At 47.3% G+C, this 11,972-nt stretch overlaps 1 protein-coding gene across 3 annotated transcripts; it reads left to right on the top strand.

Annotated features, from left to right (window-relative positions):
• The first annotated feature begins 104 nt into the window (after positions 1 to 104).
• NUBP2 (NUBP iron-sulfur cluster assembly factor 2, cytosolic) lies at positions 105 to 11,659 on the top strand. Of its 3 annotated transcripts, none has more exons than XM_032765717.1 (7): positions 105 to 197; positions 5,568 to 5,686; positions 7,008 to 7,206; positions 8,786 to 8,940; positions 9,242 to 9,352; positions 9,833 to 9,902; positions 10,634 to 11,659. In XM_032765717.1, exons 1-7 carry the CDS (start codon positions 182 to 184, stop codon positions 10,777 to 10,779), a joined length of 816 nt encoding a protein of 271 aa, XP_032621608.1. In that variant the 5' UTR covers positions 105 to 181; the 3' UTR covers positions 10,780 to 11,659. The 3 variants fall into 3 exon arrangements, with proteins under 3 accessions (XP_032621608.1, XP_032621609.1, XP_074925420.1); XM_075069319.1 differs by lacking the exon at positions 105 to 197 and adding an exon at positions 945 to 1,427; XM_032765718.1 differs by lacking the exon at positions 9,242 to 9,352.
• Positions 11,660 to 11,972: the final 313 nt, after the last annotated feature.

The following is an 11,972-nucleotide window of genomic DNA, read 5'->3' as shown; positions in this document are numbered from 1 at the left end:
TAACAGGTAAGAATCACAAAGGCCATTGGCTGAGAGGAACGTCAGTCAGCTAGGTCGGTCGGGGCCAAAATTAGTTCACGGGGCTGGATTACAACCAGAACTCGGCTTCCCATTGGCCGCGGCGCTCCTCCGCGCGTGACCCCGGGGCAGGCGGAAGTGCAGAAGCCGTGCTTGAGGCAGCATGGAGGCTGTGGGGGGTGAGTAGTACAGGGACAGAAGGATCGAGGCTACTCTGCGGGGGATTGTAGGGAGGGCTCCCGGGGCGGCGTCCCGACTCCCCTCCCTAGCTGTGCTGCGACCGCCTCGCTGCTGTAGCTCAGTGCCGAGACGGCGCGCACGAGCCTCACCAGGCTGGGAAAGCCCCGCGCCGTGGGGACTGCGAGGCTCAGCTGCTCACGATGACCCCGGTCTCTGCCCGGCACTATGCGCGGGGAGCGATGAGCTCTCGGGAGCCGCCCCCAACACAAGGGGCATCGCTGAACAGCTGCTGCTTGGACCGTGTCTCTGCGGCACCCAGCGGCCACGTGCGTGACTCGGAGCCGCTTCTGACCAGGCCTGCCGTGCTCTCCTCCGCCAGCCATGAGTGGGGCGGGACTTTGGCTACGCTGGGACTGAGGGTGGCTCCCATCCGGGGTCCATCGCTTCCCTGTGACAGCGAGTTTGGTCCCCAGTATAGTTACAACTGAGCCTTTCAGAGCAGATTGTGCCTAACTGTATCTTGGGGACAATTATATCGTAGTCTAACGCATTAGGTATTTGGTGGATTTTTGTAGTGTAGACAGAACCTAAAACAGTACAGCACCAGTTCCCATGTGGAAGGCTATCTTTCTCAGCCCTACCACATGGACTTTGTGGTGTGACATAACCTAGCTTCCCCTGTGACCAGGAACTTGGGGGTTAAATCCACAAAAGGGCTTAGATGTTGCAACATTGAGCATTGCGGTACCTAACTTTTAGGTGTCCTGTTGCCCAGTGGAATCCTCAGCCCAGAGTTAGGTGCCTAGCTATGGGGAAAGTGAGGCACCTAAGACTAGGACTGACAGAATGGGGCTTAGCATGCTAAACTTGAAACTGAATAAATAAACCAATAAAAAATGCAAAGCAAAGGGGTGGGATGTAAACAAAACATCAATAGGTACCTACTCTGGTCCAGAGGGAGGCACGAATCTCCACTTGGGATTCACAGCTGTCTTCCTGCTCCTGGACTTAGGCACCTAAGGGCTAGTCTACACTAGAAAATTAGAAGGATCCAGCTACCGTTCCCAAGGGGTGTCAAAAATCCACATTCCTGAGTGACGTAGTTAAACTAGCCTAAGTTCCTATGTAGACAGGTTGATGGAAGAAATAGATTACATATGCTGGATTGCGTACTCTGGAAAGGAGGTGGATTACATATGCTGATGGGAGAACCCCTTTCATCGGTGAAGGTAGTGTCTACAATATAGCGTTACGGCTGTATCGCTGCAGCATTTCAAGTATAGATAAGCTCTAAGTCAGGTCAGCCCCCTGTCTCTGTTTTGCTCAGGTGTATTTGCATGAGAGATGGAGACTGATGGTTGCCCTATTATAATCAATAGCCCAGAGGTTAGGGTACTCACTTGGAAGGTGGAGGACCCATTTTCAAATCCCTGTTCTGGTGGATTTGGGCATCCATCCCTGGGTGTGCTGCTGTGTGTTTTGGGGTGGGTCTCTCTCAATCTCTCTGGTTGGAACTGTTCCATTTTGTATATATCATTAAACGTTCATTGGAGCAGGAACTGAAATTTGGGACTCTCACATCCTGGGTGAGTGACCTAACCACTAGGTTGTAGAATCAATCTCTTTCTGGCCCAGTGAATAGTTAATTATCCATACAAAGTGGTCCAGTTCCAACAGGAGTGGCTGTGGGAGACCTGCCCCAGAACACCCCATCACATGCAGATGGGCACTTTTCCTGGAATATGAGTGATCCCAATTCAGGTCCTTGCCATTTCCCAGGTGAGAGTCCTGACCACTGGGTTATCAGGCATTCTCCTGTATGCCATCCACCTGTCTCTTGTGTGAGGGCTTCAGAGAACACCTGCTGGATCAGGCCCTGCAAGTGAGATGGGAGGGAAGGGCACCTAGCTTGTGAATTCCATTGGGGCTTGTGATAAGATGATCTCTTGAGGTCCCTTCCAGTCCTAATAATCTATGATTCTATAAATGAAGGGGGGCAAGGGGGGTAGCTCCCTTTTATGGACAGTCAGTTAGCTATTAAATCCCTCTTGGTAGCTGTTCTCTACTTTATCTGTAAAGGGTTAAAAAGTTTGACTGCGTGCATTGGTAAAAAGAAGTGAGTGAACACCTGACTAAAAGAGCTAATGAGAAGGCTAGAGCTTTTTAAAATTGAAACAAGATTCCCCTTTTGTCTGTCTGTGGTGGGTCTCCTGGAGAGCAGGGACAGGGCTGGACTGTGCTGTAAAAGCTTGCGCCAGGTATGAAAAATCATCAGATCATACCTAGAAACTACTCACTTGGAACCCCAGATATGCAAGTAGATCAGAAAATGTCTAGGAAGATGTAATTAGGTTTATCTCTCTTATTTCTTTATGGCTTGTGGACCTCTCTGTGCTAACCCCCAAATGCTTTTGTTTTGCATGTAACCATTAAGCTGGACCTCAAGAAAACTATTCTTGATGCTTAATTATTATATTTGCTCTTTTAAAATCTAGCAATAGCCTAAGTTCCAGATGTATTTTCTTTCTTTTTGTTTTTAATAAAATTTACCTTTTTTAAGAACAGGATTAGGATTTTTGTTGTTTAATTAGCTGGTGGCAACAGCTGATTTCCTTTGTTTTTCTTTCTCAGCTCTTCCTCAAGGGGGGCTTGAGGATACCTCAGAGGAAAGAATTTCCAAGTGTGCCTGTCTGGGTTCTCAAAAAGGGGACTTTGCACTTGGGTGGTGGCAGCATCTACCCATCCAAAGTCAAAGAAAAGTTGTAACCTTGGGAGTTTAATGCAAGCCTGGATCAGCCAGTATTAATTTTTAGAATCCTTGTGGGCCCCCACCTTCTGCACTCGAAGTGCCAAAATGGGGAATCAGCTCTGATAGGGCTTAAGCATGACCTAGGGCACTGAGCAGCTTGGCGATGTCAGGACCGCAGTGGTTTTGTGTGCGTCCCCCAGGAGGGATGTAGGCACCTGTGGGATTAGACAGCAGCTGAATAGAGGGTTTGAGGATCTCAGAGTCCTCCCACATGTTAGCTTTAGGTACCTAAAATGGCAATTATATCCTTTTGTGGATCTTTGGAACTCACTGCTTTTCTCGTCCTTGGCCCCTTTGAGAGAACAATAACAATTCTACCCTTGTAAATGCCACCTAATATGCTCCCCAACAATATGACAATCAGACAATCAATCTGTATACAACCAAAGAGGTTTTAAAAATTATGGGGGAGAGAGAACCTACCTAAAAGGATGTTAGATATTAAACACCTATGGAAATGTCTTGCAATTTCTTCCTTTCATTACAAAGGAGAAAGAGAGCAGAGATCTGTGCTATGAGTTACCTTTGATTGAGTTCCTGATTACTTCTCCCATGGTAAAAGCAGGCTTCATCTCAAGATGAAGTTTGTTTTTCTCACTCAGCTTGTTCTTCAGTAAAATGGAGTCTTCCTCTTCCTTGATTGCTATTTTATATTCCCCGAAACACTGGAAAACCCCTCCGAAGCAGGAGACCACATCTTCCTCTCAAGTGCTGCTTCTGATGGTTCAGATTCAGGGAACAGAAGCAGTGTGAGGTACACCCCACTTTGATGTGTGAAGCTTCGGAAAATTCCTTGATGACTCAATGTTAACTATTCCTAGCTATTCCTGTTTTTCCTGGACTTAATAAGGATTGTGTTTACCTTTATGTCTGAGTCCTTAGGGTTTCCAGGATGTGTTACTGACCATTCAGGAATGTGAGGAGCCCTTGGAATTCAAATAGTCCTCTGTTATCTCTGAGTCAGGTGAGGGAATTCTCCATTGGACACCTGGTCCCACTAGTGCAGAAGTACAGATAATGTAAAGATTCATAGAGATGGTTAGGTATAATTAGGGCCTTAGAAAAAATCTTCAGGAAGTTGTGCCAGATTTGCAAATCACAGCAGACATGCTGATATTAACTTTGTTTATGAAACACTTAAAGTAACAATCCATAACAAAATATACCTAAAGCAAAATTAGGTGACACACTTGCTGTAAAATCAGGTTACTCTCATTGATCCCTTGCTTCTTTCCCCTGCTCCCACATAACAATCCAGATTTGATTTTTAGCAGTAAAGGCCTTTGCTGGAACACAAGATCCCAGAGATGAATTCTATCTGCCTTTGGAAAGATGGGTTTATTGAAAACCTGTGGTGTATAAGCTTTGTTTCTGGTGGTTCATGAGACATTGGTCCTTAAAATTGTCAGTGATCTTTGGTCCTGGAGGTACAGCAAGTTCCAGCCCTCTGCTAAATATAGCATGTGAGTTCAGAAACTAACCAAGGTCCCTAATTTGCCATGAGGAAGTGTCATTTGCCCTGAGCTCCAGAACCTTGTAACAATACCCATCCTCCTCCTCCCTCATGCATAAAGCTGGTCCCCTTGGGTCAAAGTTGAATTCCATTGGTGAGGAATCTCATATTGCCACTTATCTGTGCTGTGACTCAATACAGAACTTCAGTCTCAGGATGGTTCAAAGGTGTAATCCTCCCCTGCCCCCTGTGTCATTACAGTAGTGAAATGAGTATGTTAATGCAGGTCTGTTGGGGCTTTCAAGGGATTTATCTTGATTTTGAATTTTTCTTGTTTCAGAGCTGTGTATTCTTGTCTCTAGACAGATCTTTAGATCACAGATTTCAGATTTTCTCCCACCTCTGCCACTACCCCTTGAGGCCTTCTAGCTATACTCCATTTAAAGAATCTCAGAAGAATGTGTTCACAGCCCTTCCCTGTGGACTGAAAGCACACACTGTATATGAGTCATATAAAGAAGTTGTTAAACCAGAGGAAACACTGACTGTGCAGCAAGCAAACTGAAGAAAATTTAAAACAAGACACTGACACATCCAGAAAAACAAGATCTAAGCAGCACAGAAAGGAGGAAACTCCTAGGGGACTGGCTGAGGAGAGAGAAGGCCCAGAGCTTTTCACTAGGTCCCAAATTGCAATCTGGCCCAGAGCAGTAGTGACAAAAGCATTTAAGCATGTGCTTAAGTCCCACTGAGGTCAGTTTAAGTGCTTTGCTGAATCAGAGCTGAAGTCCTTAACACCCACTGGCTGTATGTTGAGCTGATGAGTCACAGCCGTGTTCCTAGTGGATTATTGTCTACTCAGAATCAACCACATTTTGATTCAGGTTGCCCCACTATTTTTAAACACTCTGCAACACCTTAGCCAAAATGTCTGTTCTGTACATTACATGGTGATAGCTCCTTTAGTGGGAATGATGTCTTAGCTGTGAAATGTGAGGATTCACTCAGCTGGCAGCCTATGGCATTGCTATTCATACATCCTCAGTGCAGCATGATGCTATGTAGAGGTGCAGGGATGCCTCAGCATTGTTCTGTTGTCCTTCACAGAGAGAGGTAACCTGGCTGGAGTTGGACACATTCTTCTAGTGCTCTCAGGAAAAGGAGGCGTGGGAAAAAGCACCATCTCCACCGAGCTGGCTTTGGCTTTACGGCATGTTGGGAAGAAGGTGAGCAAGCTTCCATGTGGCAGTCATGAGTGTATTCTCCTTCCCCATGTGCACCCAAGATTCTAGTCTGGGGTTTTACGCTCATAATCGAAGTATTAAGCATCTTGTAGCATTTTTTATTTAGTCATTAAGATCCTGCTAAGATTGAGCAAAAGTTATTTTTATTATAAGATTTCTGATTTTTATGCATTTATTTGACCAAAAAAGCTGCAATGTCCAGCTTTAAGATCATCCAATAAAGATACTATATATGTGCAAAATATTATGAAAGCACTGTGCAAAACTTGTTCATTATAATTGTCCACCTCATGCTAATAGGGAAATAGGCACAGAGTGGAGAAGTGACTTGACTAAAGTCACACAGTGAGACAGTGGAAGAACTGGGAGTAAATAGCTCAGTTGTTTGAGCATTGGCCTGCTAAACCCAGGGTTGTGAGTTCAGCCCTTGAGGGGGGCCGTTTACGGATCTTGAGCAAAAATCTGTCTGGGGATTGGTCCTGCTTTGAGCCAGGGGTTGGACTCGGTGACCTCCTGAGGTCCCTTCCAACCCTGATATTCTATTTAAAAAAAAAAACAACAAAACTCAGGTTCCTTGACACCTGGACCTCAATGGAATTGCTAGGCTATGTTGCCTTTCCTAAGTAATGTCTGCCCTGGGCTTGGCAGGCTTTAATATACTGTGCTCTGTGTTAAAAGCTACTGGGATATTCTCACTTGCTGTGTGGATGGAGACCATGAGGGGTGGGTCCTTGACCTTTGCTGTCATTGCTCTCCAAAGCCTCCTCTTGTCTTGCCTGTCCTGTTTCAGGGCAGCTGTTGTGTGGGCAATGCCAAGTTATAGGGCATGAGTATGAGTAGGAAAAAGAAAGGGGAGGCAAAATCCCTCTAAAGGTTTCTAGGGGTCTGAGAGGACATTGGGCTTTGCCTATGGAGAACGGAGGGACAGCCACTCAGCACAACAATAGTGGTAGTGGGGAATTGTGGCTGAGGACACAAGGCAAACAAAATGCCCCAAAGGCTCTTTAAAGTCCTGCAGAGCAGATGGGCCATGATTTTTAAGGTCTCATTTGAAAGATCTCTGTCCAGAAGTTAGTGACAACACACTGATCTCCCTTGGAAAGGGGAAAGGCTGTGTGAACTCATCTGGGATTTGAACATGTGGTTCCTGTGTATTTCAAATATGATGTGTAGGCTTCTAAGCCAGCCTTTCCATATCTGGGCTGTAGAAATCAGTGAAGAGTTATGTTTTGCCACTGTGGTGGCCCTCTGTGCTGTCTTAGTGTAAGGGATTGTCTGAATGGTTCCCCGTATTCACTGGCAGGTGGGAATCCTGGATGTGGACCTATGTGGCCCCAGCATCCCTCAAATGCTCAAAGTCCAGGGCAAAGGCGTGCACCAGTGTGACAGTGGCTGGGTGCCTGTCTTCGTCGACCAGGACAAAAGCATCTCTCTCATGTCGATTGGTTTCTTGCTGGAGAAGCCAGATGATGCTGTGGTTTGGAGAGGACCCAAGAAAAATGGTACAGAATGCTTTTACTCTTGGTAGTGACCTTACAGCAATGGTGCCCAAACTTTTCCTGTTGTGCCCCCTCTCCATTACTGCACAGCCAAGGCTTCCATCCTCAGTGAAGGAGCTTGGGCTGAAGTAGAGCTGAGGGCAGAACTTGGTAGGAGATGCGGGGAGAAAGCTGGGGCAAGAGGTGGAACTGGTCTGGGGGCAGGGTGGAGCTGCAGCTGGGACAAGAGCTGGGCTGGGGGCAGAGCAGGGGGCAGAGAGATGATGTGGCTGGGGGTGGAACAGGGCTCCAGGCCTGGCTTGGAGGGGCACATCACACAGTTTGGGGACCACTGTCCTACGGCAAGGGCACCTCCTGCAAAGATGAAACTTGTTGAAATACCTGCTTTCCTTATTTACAGGCTGGTCTCATCTTGCATATGGCTCATTATCCCCTTGTGCTTAAGCATGGGTTGCAGTCTGTAGTTCTTGCCACATTTGAGCAGGCGAACTAGAGCTGGATAACAGACTAGATGTAGGTAGCCTTTGACCTCTAAGTTGTTGCTTTCAATCTAGGCCTGGTCATCATCTGAAGCTCCCATTCCCTTTCTGGCTTCTTCCCCTGGCTCCCAGCTGGGATCGGGGTCCGAAGCCGTCCTGGGCTTTTTACCTCAACTCTCTGCCAGAAGCATGGCTCCTGCCATGAAATTGACAAGACAGCCGATGTAAGGGACGCAGTGTCTACAGCAGTGGTACCCAATGTTTTTCGTCTGGCAGGTGCCAGACAATGAGCCATGGAGGATCGTGGCGGCAGACAAGCATCTGCCGAAATGCCACTGAGAAGTGGCAACGTCAATAGGCGTCACCGCCAAAATGCTGCTGACAAGCAGCAGCATCCAGAGACGTTGCCACCGAAATGCCACTGATTTTTGGCGGCATTTCGGCGGCGACGCCTCTGGATGATGCTGCTTGTCGGCAGCATTTCGGCGAATGCTCGTCCACCGGCTGGTACTCGGGCACACTTAGACACCCCGGCGGGCACCATGGCACCCATGGGCACCACGTTGGGGACCCCTGGTCTACAGAGACACTGCGTTACCCTAACTACACTGATATAAGCCTTATGCCTCTCGTGGAGGTGAAGCTATTATGTCTGTGTAGTGGGGCTCTTAACATTTGCAGGAGCACGGCTGTAGTGTGAAAATTAGGTTGACATAAGCTGCCTTATGGTGATCTAACTGTGTAGTGTAAATCAGCCCTGGGGAATGAGATGGTAGATCTGTCCTGTGCTCTCTGGACAGTTGTCTATAATGATTGCTGTCGTTGGCACACAGAACAAAATCTCGATGGCCTTGGAGACTGAACTATCCCCTTGTCACCTATATTTATTCCCTGTAGGGCAGGATAGAGACCCTGAGGGAAGATGGCACTGACAATGCTTCTGTTGATGCAGGGCTTCTCTTCCTACTTAAGTCTATTCTTTTGCACCTATCTGTTCACATAATACGGTGTCTGATATCTAACAACTGCTGCTACCACACTGTTGAGATTACAGACCACACCTCGGCTGAAAGCAAAGATTTTCCTCCATTTTGTTTTGGTAGCTTTGATAAAGCAATTTATCTCCGACGTGACCTGGGGAGATCTCGACTTCCTCATTGTCGATACGCCTCCAGGGACCTCGGATGAGCACATCTCTGCGGTAGAATCTCTTCGCCCATATAAGCCTCTTGGGGCAGTCCTGGTCACGACGCCACAGGTACGTGATGCTTGCTGGGGCAGATGTTTTCACACCCTGCCCTGGGTCATGCCAAACTAATTTTTTATCGACCCCATTATGCCTTTAGGTTTGTGTTTACATGACCCTGTATGAGTGTCAGTGTCTCTCTATGGTATTAGTTCTGCATTTCTACTCCCTTCATCCCTCCAATCCGTGTCTGTGTACCTTCCCTTAATCTCAAGGATTGGCAGCACTGGATGAATGGGCAGAAAGACAGACATTCACCTCTCTGATTTTGCTGGCCCTTTATCACTGATACCCCGTGACTCTGTGCCCACAGGCGGTTTCTGTAGGGGATGTCAGGCGAGAGCTGACGTTCTGTAAGAAGACAGGATTGCAAGTGATCGGGATTGTAGAGAACATGAGTGGTTTCGTCTGCCCGCACTGTTTGGTGAGCCCTTTAAAACTGACCCACAGCTGAGCACTCCCCTGCCTCAATCTGCTACATTGTGCTTGAGGCCTGGGTTTGAACTGACTTTTCTTGACTGTGGTCCCTTGGCTGCTGAGAGACCAGGGAATGCCATGAAGGTAATGTGGTAAGTCTCTGGAGGCGAGCGGCTAACTGTACCACTTTGTGGACCCTGCCCTCCTTCATTGGCTGGCTGTTGGGGTAGGTTCAGGAGAGGCAACTCTTTTGTCTTCCTAGTGGATGATGAGGGATAAGAGTGTCTTTGACGAAGTGCATGAAGTGGGGGGATCAGCAGCTGCCAGAAGCAAGTGAGTGTTGCTTGCTCAGATAACGGTATCATTCTCTGCATTAAATGTATCCAGATAAACAGTCGTGTTGCCTATCTCTGATTCCCGGCTGTCTGCAGAACTTCTGCTTCGGGAAGTTCGTGGTGACTAAATGCTGTTTCTTCTGCTCTTCCAGGAGTGCACAAACCTCTTTTCCAAAGGGGGTGGTGAAGAGCTGGCCAGGCATGCTGGAGTCCCATTCCTAGGTGAATGCCTTTTGAATACAGAGCCCTCCCTAGAGGGAGGGGTAGATCAAAAGAACAAATGGTTGGTGAGTGGTGAGAACACACTGCCACAAGAAGCATGGAATGAAGTCCAGAAATCAAACTGCAAGCTAAGGAGAGGCATCTCCAGTTGAGGTCTGAAGAGAGTCTGGTTTGGGAGAGGATCATAGAGCTGCCAAAAGGATGTGGTCATTGTATGTCTGTCCAGTAGAGAACAGAGGCAGAGAACCTGACAGTCCAGTCTGGTTTTGGATATGGTGGGAGATTTGGAGTGATCCTAGTTGCCTGCCATCAGGTAACGGCAAACACAGGCAGCACCACTGAGAGTCCAGCAGAGCTCCTGTGAGAGAAATGAGGAATTTATTTAAACTTCCTTAATTATTTATTCCTCCCCCTAATCAAGGAGCAATAGTCTCGACAATGATGCCAGGGTAAATCTCTGCTGATTGTGGTGCTAGAAGCACTTATAGCTCCTTTCTACCCAGAAAATGTCTGGTATGGTGCCGCATGTCTAGAACATTGTCTTGCAGGTGAGCAGTAAGGAGGTTAATAATGCTCAGTCCTGTCTGTCTTATCGTTCTGTCTCTTCTTCGGTTGATGTGGGTGTCTCACTCCCACCTTTCTGTCTCTCCGACTTGCATGTGTATACTCTCATCTTTGTAACTTGTCCCAGTGGTCTCACAGTCATTCTCTCCCTTTGCCCTCCCACACAGGGTGTGTTCCTCTTGATCCCCAGCTCACTCAGAGCTTGGAGGAAGGCAGAGATTTCATCCAGGAGTTTCCCAAGAGCTCTGCCTTCCCTGCCCTTGCTCACATCGCCCAGCAGATCTTGGACAGGACATCCCCTCAGGGCTCCTGAGCGTGTTTCTAAGGCTGGACTCTCGTTGACCACATCTTTGCAGCACTGTCAGTCGTGGACCAAGCCAATGGGCAACGGGGAATGTCAGAGCTATTTTAAAGCATTTTTCAGGGGAAAGGGTGTCCTTAAGACCAGTTTGCAGAGATCTGGGAAAGGGAAGTGACACTGTCACTACTAAAGCCTTGAAGAGACCTTGCCAGAGCTTACCATTGCTATCTAAGGGGGAGTGTGCGTTTGCAACACCATTTGCCTTCTGAATAGATGAGTACTATGGCTGTCCTGGAATGGGCTACGGGGGGCACAGGTGGTGCAGCTTTTTCTAGTCACACAGAGAATGTTTAATCTGCCCATGAACTCCTGCTACGTTAGTACACTGCGAAGATGGCCCCCCTCATGCTGTGGTGCTCCTGCTCATTTCTGCAGTATTCTTGGTGCTGTAAATTGTGTGTAGCCTTTGGTCTCTGCGGCAAATATTGGTAGTGGTCCAGGACAGGAAACCCTTCCCTTATTGAACTGAATAGCACCAGTAATCTCCACCCCCAACTCCTGCTGCTGCTACCTTCCCCCAGTTGCTTCTGTAGTGCTGCACACATGGTACTTCCTAGTTCGCAGTGACTGCTGTTGGCTTCATGCCAGATCCTCTGACCCTGGATCCTAGCCGAGCCATCTCACTCTGAAGCCATAAGTATTTGGTACAGAATATGCCTATGAAGGCATGTGTGATGATATAAAGTCCTTACAAGAGCTCTGAAGTCTGTTTACTGAGTTTGTATCTTATCATGCCTAACCTAAGGAACACACTGTCTTTTGGCTCCCTGGAAGTGTCAGGGCTCAGGAATATTTGTAAAGGCTACAGACATTAAATAATGCGTTCTTACCATCTAAATGTCTTGTTGCATTTTGTGTGTGGTGTTTTTTTGTTTTTTTTTTTTGTGGAGGGGGGTTTGTCCTCTTCCCCCCAACTGAATCCTGCTTTCCCCCCAACTGAACCCAAATCTATCTGTATTTGGTAGCAAATAATGGTTCCCCTCTGTTGTTGTTGTTTTTTTTTTTTTTTTTTTTTAAGATTAAGGAAGTGCTATATTGGCCTTTATAGCTAGAGAAGGTGATCCTCTCTAAATCAAGTCTAGCATCACTTCTGTCTTAGTCTCAGGATGCATCTGGGCTACCCGATCAAAACCGTCATTGGTCTA

Source organism: Chelonoidis abingdonii, chromosome 9 (assembly GCF_003597395.2).
Source record: "Chelonoidis abingdonii isolate Lonesome George chromosome 9, CheloAbing_2.0, whole genome shotgun sequence".
NCBI lineage: Eukaryota > Metazoa > Chordata > Testudines > Testudinidae > Chelonoidis > Chelonoidis abingdonii.
The sequence above is the reverse complement of the archived record's forward strand: the minus strand, read 5'-3'. Positions and strand labels throughout refer to the sequence as shown.